At 42.9% G+C, this 13,034-nt stretch overlaps 2 protein-coding genes across 3 annotated transcripts; both read left to right on the forward strand.

Moving 5' to 3' along the window:
• The first annotated feature begins 1,771 nt into the window (after positions 1–1,771).
• On the forward strand, positions 1,772–6,032 carry LOC136696104 (adhesive plaque matrix protein-like). Of its 2 annotated transcripts, XM_066670242.1 has the most exons (6): positions 1,772–2,060; positions 2,623–2,742; positions 2,985–3,103; positions 3,237–3,381; positions 3,466–3,584; positions 3,649–6,032. In XM_066670242.1, the coding sequence occupies exons 1-6, from the start codon at positions 1,823–1,825 to the stop codon at positions 5,689–5,691; spliced, it is 2,784 nt and encodes a 927-aa protein (XP_066526339.1). In that variant the 5' UTR covers positions 1,772–1,822; the 3' UTR covers positions 5,692–6,032. The 2 variants fall into 2 exon arrangements, with proteins under 2 accessions (XP_066526339.1, XP_066526340.1); XM_066670243.1 differs by lacking the exons at positions 1,772–2,060; positions 2,623–2,742; positions 2,985–3,103; positions 3,237–3,381 and having other exon boundaries at positions 3,649–5,518.
• A 2,832-nt stretch (positions 6,033–8,864) lies between these two features.
• LOC136697213 (uncharacterized) lies at positions 8,865–12,274 on the forward strand. Its single transcript, XM_066672244.1, has 6 exons — positions 8,865–9,162; positions 9,730–9,849; positions 10,092–10,210; positions 10,343–10,487; positions 10,572–10,690; positions 10,755–12,274. The coding sequence occupies exons 1-6, from the start codon at positions 8,925–8,927 to the stop codon at positions 12,198–12,200; spliced, it is 2,187 nt and encodes a 728-aa protein (XP_066528341.1). The 5' UTR covers positions 8,865–8,924; the 3' UTR covers positions 12,201–12,274.
• Positions 12,275–13,034: the final 760 nt, after the last annotated feature.

Below are 13,034 nucleotides of genomic sequence, written 5' to 3' on the forward strand. Positions count from 1 at the left end.
TATGTAAGCAGCTTCTGGTCCTCTCCTCCCTGTATGCTCGCTCGCGCTCTCTTGTCTCAGATGATCGCAAATTCAGGTGGAATTGTTTTGGAGGAATATTTGGGCCTAACCCAGAGAAAGATATCAGCAATCCAGAGCCGATATCAGGAGTTCAGTGGTTCGAAATAATGAAACACCCCCAGGTAGCAGCATGAAGGACAGCAATGTTGACAATATTAGTCTTGGAGCCTATAATAACAATCTCCAATCAGCTCTTCGGTTTTCTCATGGTCTGGAATGGCAAGAGCGGGATTGGGTCCTGTCTCTTATCAAGTTTGACCTATGCCCCCCATCTCCCATCAAACTTATACGTAGCACTGACAACGCCTTACATTTTGGTTACCTGCTGGGTAGCATGGGTAGCCTCTTCACCCTGCCACTGCCGTCCTGGACCCAGAGCGAAGTTACCACAGCAAATTCTGGTAGTGACTTTGCAACACAGACTACACCCACCCACATCACCTACAGACGAGCTCTGGACGCAGGCTCAAGTCCTATCTCTCCACAGCGCTTTAGGACAGCGCAGCAGCCAGAGGTGGCAGTGTTGGATGCACAAACTTTCTTTCCTCCAGACATAACCAGTGAGAGAAGGCTGTGGGAGAGGAATTCAGCCATACCAACAATTAATGAAGATGGTGACTGCATCAGCATAGCAAGTGGGGATGAAATCACTAATCTTTGAACTGCTCTTAGACTCTGTGAAGTCTAGCACTGAACAGAAATGTAATTGCTTTTGATCAGGTTTGCTGTAATTCAGATGCATCAGTTCTAATGGCTAAGAAATGGGTCTACCAATGTATGTACAACTTGTTTTAAAATCACAGTAAAAATAAAATGTCTTTTCTAAATTCATTTATAGTTACATCTATTAAACTGTGAGATAACACTAATTATCTTAGGGATTTCCATCCAGAGATTTATAAATCTTTACCTTCATTCTGATTTAGTGAAATAAGCTGAGAATTGTGTAGAAATTTTAGAAATATCTGGAATGAAACTAAATATAATTTACATATAAGATTTGATCCATAGACCACCACAGGGTGTCGTGTAAAAAACTGCATTTTATCCATTTTGCCACACTGTTGTCATTATATGAATACAAGTTAACTTTTTCTCTAATGCTAATCCAGGGTGATTTACACGAATAAAGACCCAGAGCAACAGGCTGTGCAGTAGAATTGCTTACAACCCCCTATTGCTAGTTTTACCCCCTCTGTATCACACTTGTCCAAACACAAACTACTGCGATTATTATTGAATTTACCAAGAACTTTCACTGTGTGTTATTAAAAGTCTGAAAAATAAAAATCTGAAGCAGCACATAACATTAAGAGCTTCTCTTCTGTTTTGCACCTAACACAAGCTCCTGCCGCAGGGCTGCATCTTAAATTTCATGATACAATATTTCCACCTCACACTGAGTATGTATTTGTTTAAAATAAAATAAATCAATATTTGTCACTCCCCAAAGACAAACATTTATCAAACATTAATACTAACTTTACAGAAGGAAAAACCTTATTCGCTTTCAAAGAAAGTCAATGTAAAATGTTGGGTTTTTTTTGTGATTTTAGAGCTGTTCATCATCCTCTTTAATGTTATTGCAATTGCCCAAAATGAGCAGCACGTGGGCGGATCTTGTGATCTGCACTAATTAGTCACAGGTGAGTTCGATTAGTGCATCACTATAAATGGACCTCTGTAGACATATCTGACTCTGACTAAACATGATTGCAGTTGTTGTTTGGGTTGTGGCTTAATGTGCTAAAGCTAAATAAACATGTTGCAGAAAATGCTAAAGTTAATTGTCCTGCTTACAGCAGTGATGCTGAGCCCTGTAAGGTTTTGCCAGGCTTCAATTCGTGAAGAAGTCTCAGACAGAGTTATCCGACATGGCACACTTGTAGTTGGTGACCAGAATAAAAGAAAATCAAGTGAAATGGAGGGTGGTTTTGGTGTGAATCCAAATCATGATGGAGATACTGAAGGGTTCCAGTCTGATCAGCCTCAGGACCCAGGTAAGTGTCTTGACCTGAAGAATTAATTCATGATAAGGCAGGAATCATTTGACTTAAATTAGTAGTTATAAGGTTACTTTAAGAAGTCCTTGTAATGTCCCCTGAGCATGTGTGAATTTGTGTAAATCTGTTTTTAATAAACTCTCAGGGCTTTCCTTCCTTGGTAGGCCTTAAAGTCCTCAAGCCTAACTGGTAGTACTTTAATTTCACTAGCTTTCATGGGAATCTTTATGCTTGTACCCTCACCTTATGTGAAAATAAATTGCTTTCTTTTCCATTCTCAGCATAGGACTAGACTAATACATGCAATGACTTGTTGTAGAAGTGCTCATGGCACAGGGTTATTGCTTTTGAGTATTATGTATTTAAAAAAAACTACTTTAGAAATAGTCTACCCTTAATTGAAAGGGGTTAGATTTAGAAACCTAATCTTAAATATGTTCTGACATCATACTTCACTTTTTTGAGCTGATGTTGAGTTGGGCAAAAGTGTGCATGAGTCAGTAAGCTGTTACCTTAGTAGCTGTTGTAATCTTGGTGTATTCATTGTTCCTAATTTTAGTGGAGCACCAGATGGCGCAGTTTAAACTGCAGAGTTTAAAGCCCTCTGTACAATGTGGTGATGAATCAATGACTCTTCGTATGCTGGGAAAAACAGTTCCTGACTTTTTGGTTGAAAGCGGTAAGGATTGGAGTTAAATCTATATTTTGGTGGTTAACATTTGAGTAAAACTATAATGAACATCTGGCATGTAATTTAGATCTTCTACCTATGAACAATCTTACTGCTGATTACATGTCTGTATGCAAACTTCTCTCATAGAAAAGCTGTGCCATATTTATGGTGGACAAACTAGCTGCCTTCTCCTTTTTTAAAAGAAGTTGGCTATAGTCTGAGCTGTCTCATGTGCTGCTGTTCCTTAGGTGAGGGGAGCCCAGTACCATTATCACAAGTGCCTGCCCGGTGTGGCTTCTCTGTGAAGAGGGCCCGCAGAGATGTTCTCCTCATTGCTAAGTACGATGGGTGTCATATCTCAAAGGAGGTAAGTTATGCTTGTGCTCAATGCACTGTTCCTCTATGTAACTAGATTATTTCAGAATTCCATTATAATATCTGCTTTTATAGTTTTTTTTCTATAGTGTTTAAATGTCTTGGTGCTTCTCCCTTTGTTTCAGGGGGACAGTTACATACTACCGCTGCGTATGTGGGGTGCTCCAGTGAAGATGTCCTGTCCTGTGGCCAATCCACTTACTGTCACTTGTTCCCCCTCTGCAATGTTGATTCATATTGCAAGATCTACTGGTGCCTTAACACTGAAAGGTTGTTACACTTTCTCCCCCCTGGAAATCCACTGAGTGGTCTGCATGTGAATGATTTACTGTTAATTATTTATTTTTAATTAAGTGATGGGAGAATGGGAGCCCCTGGGCAAAGCTGTTGGCAAATGTAAATTCACTTTGGAGGCTGATGCAAGTGGCTGGATTGTAACTGCTCCATATACTAGCAGCTGCTTCAAGACAAAGGTAACTTTATCTGAATGTTAACTCTGGCATTTGAGACATCTATGCTAATGTTGGTTCTTTTCAGGGTACCAACAGGCTGCTGTCTGTGCTGTGTATGTATGGGGAGCTGACACTGTCCTGCCCAGTAGCTCTGGGCCCAACCACCACCCTGCCTGCTGAGATGCCACCACACCCTCAATATCAAGATCCTTATGGCCATTCCATGCTTGGGCCTTGGCCTCTGTATGACCATCCTCCTGCCCCTAAGATCCCCACAGCTGCTCCTACAACTACAGCTCCACCACCTACGAAAGCACGAGCTGATCAGCCAGTGTGGAATCCTCTTCAACATGTTTATGCTGGACATTGGCCACAACAATATGGGTATCCTCCTGCCCCCAAGATCCCCACAGCTGCTCCTACAGCTCCACCACCTACGAAAGCACGAGCTGATCAGCCAGTGTGGAATCCCCTTCAACATGGTTATTCTGGACATTGGCCACACCGCTATGGGTATCCCTTTTCCCATCACAGGAAACCTACAGCTCCACCACCTACCAAAGCACGAGCTGATCAGCCAGTGTGGGATCCTCTTCATGCTGTTGCACATTGGCCACATCAGTATGGGTATCCTCCTGCCCCCAAGATCCCCACAGCTGCTCCTACAGCTCCACCACCTACGAAAGCACGAGCTGATCAGCCAGTGTGGAATCCCCTTCAACATGGTTATTCTGGACATTGGCCACACCGCTATGGGTATCCCCTTTCCCATCACAGGAAACCTACAGCTCCACCACCTACGAAAGCACGAGCTGATCAGCCATTGTGGGATCCTCTTCATGCTGTTGCACATTGGCCACATCAGTATGGGTATCCTCCTGCCCCCAAGATCCCCACACCTGCTCCTACAACTACAGCTCCACCACCTACGAAAGCACGAGCTGATCAGCCAGTGTGGAATCCCCTTCAACATGGTTGGTCTGGACATTGGCCACACCGCTATGGGTATCCCCTTTCCCATCACAGGAAACCTACAGCTCCACCACCTACGAAAGCACGAGCTGATCAGCCAGTGTGGGATCCTTTTCATGCTGTTGCACATTGGCCACATCAGTATGGGTATCCTCCTGCCCCCAAGATCCCCACAGCTGCTCCTACAGCTCCACCACCTACCAAAGCACGAGCTGATCAGCCAGTGTGGAATCCTCTTCATGCTGTTGCACATTGGCCACATCAGTATGGGTATCCTCCTGCCCCCAAGATCCCCACACCTGCTCCTACAACTACAGCTCCACCACCTACGAAAGCACGAGCTGATCAGCCAGTGTGGAATCCCCTTCAACATGGTTATTCTGGACATTGGCCACACCGCTATGGGTATCCCCTTTCCCATCACAGGAAACCTACAGCTCCACCACCTACCAAAGCACGAGCTGATCAGCCAGTGTGGAATCCTCTTCATGCTGTTGCACATTGGCCAAATCAGTATGGGTATCCTCCTGCCCCCAAGGTCCCCACAGCTGCTCCAACTACAGCTCCACCACCTACAAAAGCCCGAGCTGATCAGCCAGTGTGGAATCCATTTCAACAGGGTTATGTTGAATATTGGTCAAATCAGTATGGGTATCCCCTTTCCCATCCTAAGAGCCCAACACTTCCTCCTCAAACCACTACCTCAACTACACCTGCCAAGCCAAGCATTGATCAGCTGTGGTATCCTCATGACTATTCCTTGCCTGATTCTTGGCAGCCCTACTTTGGGGAAGCAGGGGCTACACCAAGTGCCACAGTTGCAGCTAGTACAACAGTTAAACCTCCCATAGTTGATCAGCCTATTTCATATGACTCTTCTTTGGGACATGTACCATATAATCCTTTATCTCCTGTTCAGTCACATAGCCCCCCAGTTCCTGACCAAGTTGGTGTTCATCAGAAATACCAAATGCCTTGGATGTTTTATCCTCATAGGTATTCTGGCTCTCAGCCAGTAGCCACTTCATCAGCAGGTTCTCAGAGCGTCCCCCTCTCTGAAACTGCACCAGAAATGAAAATCCCTCAACAGCAACCAGTGTACCTCACACAGTTGGGATCACCCTGTTTACCAAAGGCCTTCGGCACTAATGTTTAACCCATCCACACCCATGAGACAGAACCCACTCAATTCCTGGCTGATATACAACACCCCTCTGGTATCCTACCCAGCCAAGCAACCATCAAGAGATATGAGAATTTACCCCTTTGACAAGGACCCAATCATAAGCATTCTTGGGCACAAAGGTTGAACACTCTGGGCTACTCTGCTCAACGTTCTCCCCTTCAGGTAAAAGCAGGGCAAAGCAGAGGAAGTGTTCAGATCCATGAACCCATTCCTGAACGCTGTCCTGGAACCTGGCTCATGACGACACTGGAAATGGAACTAAATGGTTATGTATCTTGAGCAATGTTATAAAATAAAAAATATTTAATATATATTTTGTGGGTTTTTCCTTTGAACCAGGAGCTGTTACCATGGTGATGATTGCCTAGAATAGACTGGAAGATTCCAGACTGTAAGCTGGATATTTGGATTGATGTAGACAAATTGATGGTTTTACATGTGCTTAGAGGTTAAATTGACATTTAGTTACAAAATTAACCATTTTAGCAGTTTGTGGTGTAAAGGCTGTTTTAGCTTGGTGCCTATTCAAGGGATACAGGATGCCCATGGTCTGACATGAGGGGGAATTTCAGGAGGCTACCCCCTTACGTCAAGCAATTAAAACTGCAGGTAATGCGTGCCTGAATTTAGTGTACATTGTGACCTGGAATGTATTTTAAAGGGTAATTTTACTCATTTGAGTTATCAGTAACTGGGTCAGCTATCCAGACCTAGTTGGTCTTAAATGCTCCCCTCATCAGTGTCATTGAAAAGTGACTACATTGCTATTTTAAACAAGCTTACATCACTATCAAGAGTTTATTTATTTATTTTTTTTTTTTTCTTCCAAATTCTTGTAGAGTAAATGAGACAACTCCTGGTGGTGCTTTCACAACTACTGACATTAGTTGTGGATTTCCTGTTGTGACCATTCTACATCACACTGGATCTCCCTCTAGATGTATATTAAACTAATCCTCTGTTCTTCCAAATGGTGTTTTCTAAAAATCACCTCAAATCTTAATGCAGAGGCCAATGTTTACTCCATGCCTCCAACTCCTCCCCTGCTCACCTATAGTTTGAAGGAGCTACATTCTCATTCTGCAATTTTAAGTGATCTTTGAATTGATAGGCTTTAAGGGAAAACATAGAATTGTCTACTCCATTCAGATTCATCTGTTTATGATCTGTTTCATCTGGGTTCTTTTTGCTTTCCACTTTGCAGCATGTGATATTACCTCCTTTCAAAGGCCAGGAGAGTGGAGCAGGAAGGACACCCACTGCCCTCACCTGGAATGAATTCCAGTCATCGTCTGACCTGAAGAGTTTGTTTTGGATTAGTCCCTTGGGTTAATTTGTTTTAAATTACCTTGTAAAAGGTGATTTCTGTTTTTATGTAAGCAGCTTCTGGTCCTCTCCTCCCTGTATGCTCGCTCGCGCTCTCTTGTCTCAGATGATCGCAAATTCAGGTGGAATTGTTTTGGAGGAATATTTGGGCCTAACCCAGAGAAAGATATCAGCAATCCAGAGCCGATATCAGGAGTTCAGTGGTTCGAAATAATGAAACACCCCCAGGTAGCAGCATGAAGGACAGCAATGTTGACAATATTAGTCTTGGAGCCTATAATAACAATCTCCAATCAGCTCTTCGGTTTTCTCATGGTCTGGAATGGCAAGAGCGGGATTCGGTCCTGTCTCTTATCAAGTTTGACCTATGCCCCCCATCTCCCATCAAACTTATACGTAGCACTGACAACGCCTTACATTTTGGTTACCTGCTGGGTAGCATGGGTAGCCTCTACACCCTGCCACTGCCGTCCTGGACCCAGAGCGAAGTTACCACAGCAAATTCTGGTAGTGATTTTGCAGCACAGACTACACCCACCCACATCGCCTACAGAAGGGCTCTGGACGCAGGTTCAAGTCCTATCTCTCCACAGCGCTTTAGGACAGCGCAGCAGCCAGAGGTGGCAGTGTTGGATGCACAAACTTTCTTTCCTCCAGACATAACCAGTGAGAGAAGGCTGTGGGAGAGGAATTCAGCCATATCAACAATTAATGAAGATGGTGACTGCATCAGCATAGCAAGTGGGGATGAAATCACTAATCTTTGAACTGCTCTTAGACTCTGTGAAGTCTAGCACTGAACAGAAATGTAATTGCTTTTGATCAGGTTTGCTGTAATTCAGATGCATCAGTTCTAATGGCTAAGAAATGGGTCTACCAATGTATGTACAACTTGTTTTAAGAGCACGGTAAAAATAAAATGTCTTTTCTAAATTCATTTATAGTTACATCTATTAAACTGTGAGATAACACTAATGATCTTAGGGATTTCCATCCAGAGATTTATAAATCTTTACCTTCATTCTGATTTAGTGAAATAAGCTGAGAATTGTGTAGAAATTTTAGAAATATCTGAAATGAAACTAAATATAATTTACATATAAGATTTGATCCATAGACCACCACAGGGTGTCGTGTAAAAAATTGCATTTTATCCATTTTGCCACACTGTTGTCATTATATGAATACAAGTTAACTTTTTCTCTAATGCTAATCCAGGGTGATTTACACGAATAAAGACCCAGAGCAACAGGCTGTGCAGTAGAATTGCTTACAACCCCCTATTGCTAGTTTTACCCCCTCTGTATCACACTTGTCCAAACACAAACTACTGCGATTATTATTGAATTTACCAAGAACTTTCACTGTGTGTTATTAAAAGTCTGAAAAATAAAAATCTGAAGCAGCACATAACATTAAGAGCTTCTCTTCTGTTTTGCACCTAACACAAGCTCCTGCCGCAGGGCTGCATCTTAAATTTCATGATACAATATTTCCACCTCACACTGAGTATGTATTTGTATAAAATAAAATAAATCAATATTTGTCACTCCCCAAAGACAAACATTTATCAAACATTAATACTAACTTTACAGAAGGAAAAACCTTATTCGCTTTCAAAGAAAGTTAATGTAAAATGTTGGGTTTTTTTTGTGATTTTAGAGCTGTTCATCATCCTCTTTAATGTTATTGCAATTGCCCAAAATGAGCAGCACGTGGGCGGATCTTGTGATCTGCACTAATTAGTCACAGGTGAGTTCGATTAGTGCATCACTATAAATGGACCTCTGTGGCCATATCTAATGCTGACTAAGCACAATTGCAGTTGTTGTCTATGGTGTTTAGGTTGTGGCTTAATGTGCTAAAGATAAATAGACATGTCATGGAAGATACTAAAGTTAATTCTCCTGCTTACAGCAGCAATGTTGAGTCCTGTAACGTTTTGCCTGACTTCGTTACATGAAGAAGTCTCAGACAGAGTTATCCGACATGGCACACTTGTAGTTGGTGACCAGAATAAAAGAAAATCAAGTAAAATGGAGGATGGTTTTGGTGTGAATCCAAATCATGATGGAGATACTGAAGGATTCCAGTCTGATCAGCCTCAGGACCCAGGTAAGTGTCTTGACCTGAAGAATTAATTCATGATCAGGCAGGAATCATTTGACTTAAATTAGTAGTTATAAGGTTACTTTAAGAAGTCCTTGTAATGTCCCCTGAGCATGTGTCAATTTGTGTAAACCTGTTTTTATAGACTCTCAGGGCTTTCCTCCCTTGGTAGGCCTCATGAAGGTCCTCAGGCCTAACTGGTAGTACTTTAATATCAATAGCTTATGAGAATCTTGATGCTTGTACCCTCACCTTATGTGAAAATAAACCTGCTTCTTATCCATCCTCAGCATAGGCCTTGACTAATACATGACATGACTTGTTGTAGAAGTGCTCAGGGCACATGGTTATTGGGTTTTTGTTTTTTTTTGTATTATGTATTTAAAAAATTAGTTCCTTCAATACTGTCTCCCCCTAATTTAAAGGGGTAGATATAAAAATCTAATCTTAAGTACGTCCTGACATCTCACTCTTTTGAGCTGATGTTGAGTTGGAGAAAAGTGTGCATGAGTCAGTAAGCTGTTACCTTAGTAGCTGTTGTAATCTTGGTGTATTCATTGTTCCTAATTTTAGTGGAGTACCAGCTGGCGCAGTTTAAACTGCAGAGTTTAAAGCCCTCTGTACAATGTGGTGATGAATCAATGACTCTTCGTATGCTGGGAAAAACAGTTCCTGACTTTTTGGTTGAAAGCGGTAAGGATTGGAGTTAAATCTATATCTTGGTGGTTAACATTATAGTAAAACTATAATGAACATCTGGCATGTAATTTAGATCTTCTACCTATGAACAATCTTACTGCTGATTACATGTCTGTATGCAAACTTCTCTCATAGAAAAGCTGTGCTATATTTATGATGGACGAACTAGCTGCCTTCTCCTTTTTTAAAAGAAGTTGGCTATAGTCTGAGCTGTCTCATGTGCTGCTGTTCCTTAGGTGAGGGGAGCCCAGTACCATTATCACAAGTGCCTGCCCGGTGTGGCTTCTCTGTGAAGAGGGCCCGCAGAGATGTTCTCCTCATTGCTAAGTACGATGGGTGTCATATCTCAAAGGAGGTAAGTTATGCTTGTGCTCAATGCACTGTTCCTCTATGTAACTAGATTATTTCAGAATTCCATTATATTATCTGCTTTTATAGTTTTTTTCTATAGTGTTTAAATGTCTTGGTGCTTCTCCCTTTGTTTCAGGGGGACAGTTACATACTACCGCTGCGTATGTGGGGTGCTCCAGTGAAGATGTCCTGTCCTGTGGCCAATCCACTTACTGTCACTTGTTCCCCCTCTGCAATGTTGATTCATATTGCAAGATCTACTGGTGCCTTAACACTGAAAGGTTGTTACACTTTCTCCCCCCTGGAAATCCACTGAGTGGTCTGCATGTGAATGATTTACTGTTAATTGTTTATTTTTATTTAAGTGATGGGAGAATGGGAGCCCCTGGGCAAAGCTGTTGGCAAATGTAAATTCACTTTGGAGGCTGATGCAAGTGGCTGGATTGTAACTGCTCCATATACTAGCAGCTGCTTCAAGACAAAGGTAACTTTATCTGAATGTTAACTCTGGCATTTGAGACATCTATGCTAATGTTGGTTCTTTTCAGGGTACCAACAGGCTGCTGTCTGTGCTGTGTATGTATGGGGAGCTGACGCTGTCCTGCCCAGTAGTTCTGGGCCCAACCACCACCCTGCCTGCTGAGATGCCACCACACCCTCAATATCAAGATCCTTATGGCCATTCCATGCTTGGGCCTTGGCCTCTGTATGACCATCCTCCTGCCCCTAAGATTCCCACAGCAGCTCCTATAACTATAGCTCCACCTACGAAAGCACGAGCTGATCAGCCAGTGTGGAATCCATTTGAACAGGATTATGCTGAATATTGGGTATATCAGTATGGCTATCCCCCTGCCCCCAAGATCCCTACAGCTGCTCCTACAACTACAGCTCCACCACCTACCAAAGCCCGAGCTGATCAGCCAGTTTGGAATCCATTTCAACAGGGTTATGCTGAATATTGGGCAAATCAGTATGGCTATCCTGTTTCCCATCATAAACCTACAGCTCCACCACCTACCAGAGCACGAGCTGATCAGCCAGTGTGGGATCCTCTTCATGCTGTTACACGTTGGCCGTACCATTATGGGTATCCTCCTGCCCCCAAGATCCCCACAGCTGCTCCTACAACTACAGCTCCACCACCTACAAAGGCCCGAGCTGATCAGCCAGTGTGGAATCCATTTCAACAGGGTTATGTTGAATATTGGTCAAATCAGTATGGGTATCCCCTTTCCCATCCTAAGAGCCCAACACTTCCTCCTCAAACCACTACCTCAACTACACCTGCCAAGCCAAGCATTGATCAGCTGTGGTATCCTCATGACTATTCCTTGCCTGATTCTTGGCAGCCCTACTTTGGGGAAGCAGGGGCTACACCAAGTGCCACAGTTGCAGCTACTACTACAGTTAAACCTCCCATAGTTGATCAGCCTATTTCATATGACTCTTCTTTGGGACATGTACCATATAATCCTTTATCTCCTGTTCAGTCACATAGCCCCCCAGTTCCTGACCAAGTTGATGTTCAACAGACATACCAAATGCCTTGGATGTCTTATCCTCGTAGGTATTCTTGGAGTGTCCACACTGGACCTCAGGCAGTAGGCAGAGCCTCTCCACGTTCTCAGAGTGACCCTCTCTCTGAAACTGCACCAGAAGTTGACCCTCAACAGCAACCAGTGTACTTCCCGCAGAGATGGGATTACTCGGTCTACCAAGGGCCTCCTGCACTAATGTTTAACCCATCCGCACCAGTAAGACGGAACCCACACTCTTCCTGGCATATATACCACACCCCTCTGGTATCCTACCCAGCCAAGCAAGCATCAAGAGATATGAGAATTTACCCCTTTGTGCTCAAGAATGCTTATGATCAGTTCCTTGCCAATCAAAGGTTGAACACTCTGGCCTACTCTGCTCAACTTTCTCCCCTTCAGGTAAAAGCAGGGCAGAACGGAGGAAGCGTTCAGACCCGTGAACCCAGTTCCTGAATGCTGTCCTGAAAATTGGCTCGTTGGCACTGGAAATGGGACTAAATGTATTTGTGTACCTTGAGCACTGTTATAAAATAAAAATAATTTAAAAATATTTTGATGTGGGTTTTTTCCCTTTATAACCAGGAGCTGTTACCATGGTAATGCTTGCCTAGAATAGACTGGGAGCTTTCAGACTAAGTGGGAGGTTTGGGTTGAAGTAAAAAATTTCAATGTAGTTTTTCTTGTTGCACACAGAGGTTAATTTAACTACTAACTTAACTTTCTTGGGAGTTTAGTGTAAAGGCTGTTCTTAGCTTGGTGCCTATTCAAGGGATACAGGATGCACATGGTCTGACATAAAGGGGGAATTTCAGGAGGCTACCTCTTTGCCTCATGTAATTAAAATTGTAAATAGCACATGCCTGAATTTAGTGTACATTGTGACCAAGGCCTGGAATATTGCTCATTTTAGTTCTTGGTAACTGGGTGAGCTGTCAGTCTTAAATGCTCCCCTCATGTGTTATTGAAAGGTGCCAACATTTAAGCAAGCTTACATTACTATCAAGTTTCCCCCCCCCCCATTTTTGTGTAATGAGACATCAACCCCTGGTGGTGCTTTCCCAACATTAGTTGTGGATTTCCTGTTGTGAACCATTCTACATCACACTGGATCCCCCTCCAGTTATATATTAAACTAATCCTCTGTTCATCAGAATGAGTTATTTCCTAAAAATAAAATCGCCTCATATCTTAATGAAAAGGCCTGTGTTTAGTCCAAGCCTCCAACTCCCCCTGCTCACCTATAGTTTGAAAGAGCTGCCCTGAGTGGATTAGGCTTTTGACGTAAAT

Source organism: Hoplias malabaricus, chromosome 5 (genome assembly GCF_029633855.1).
Source record: "Hoplias malabaricus isolate fHopMal1 chromosome 5, fHopMal1.hap1, whole genome shotgun sequence".
NCBI lineage: Eukaryota > Metazoa > Chordata > Actinopteri > Characiformes > Erythrinidae > Hoplias > Hoplias malabaricus.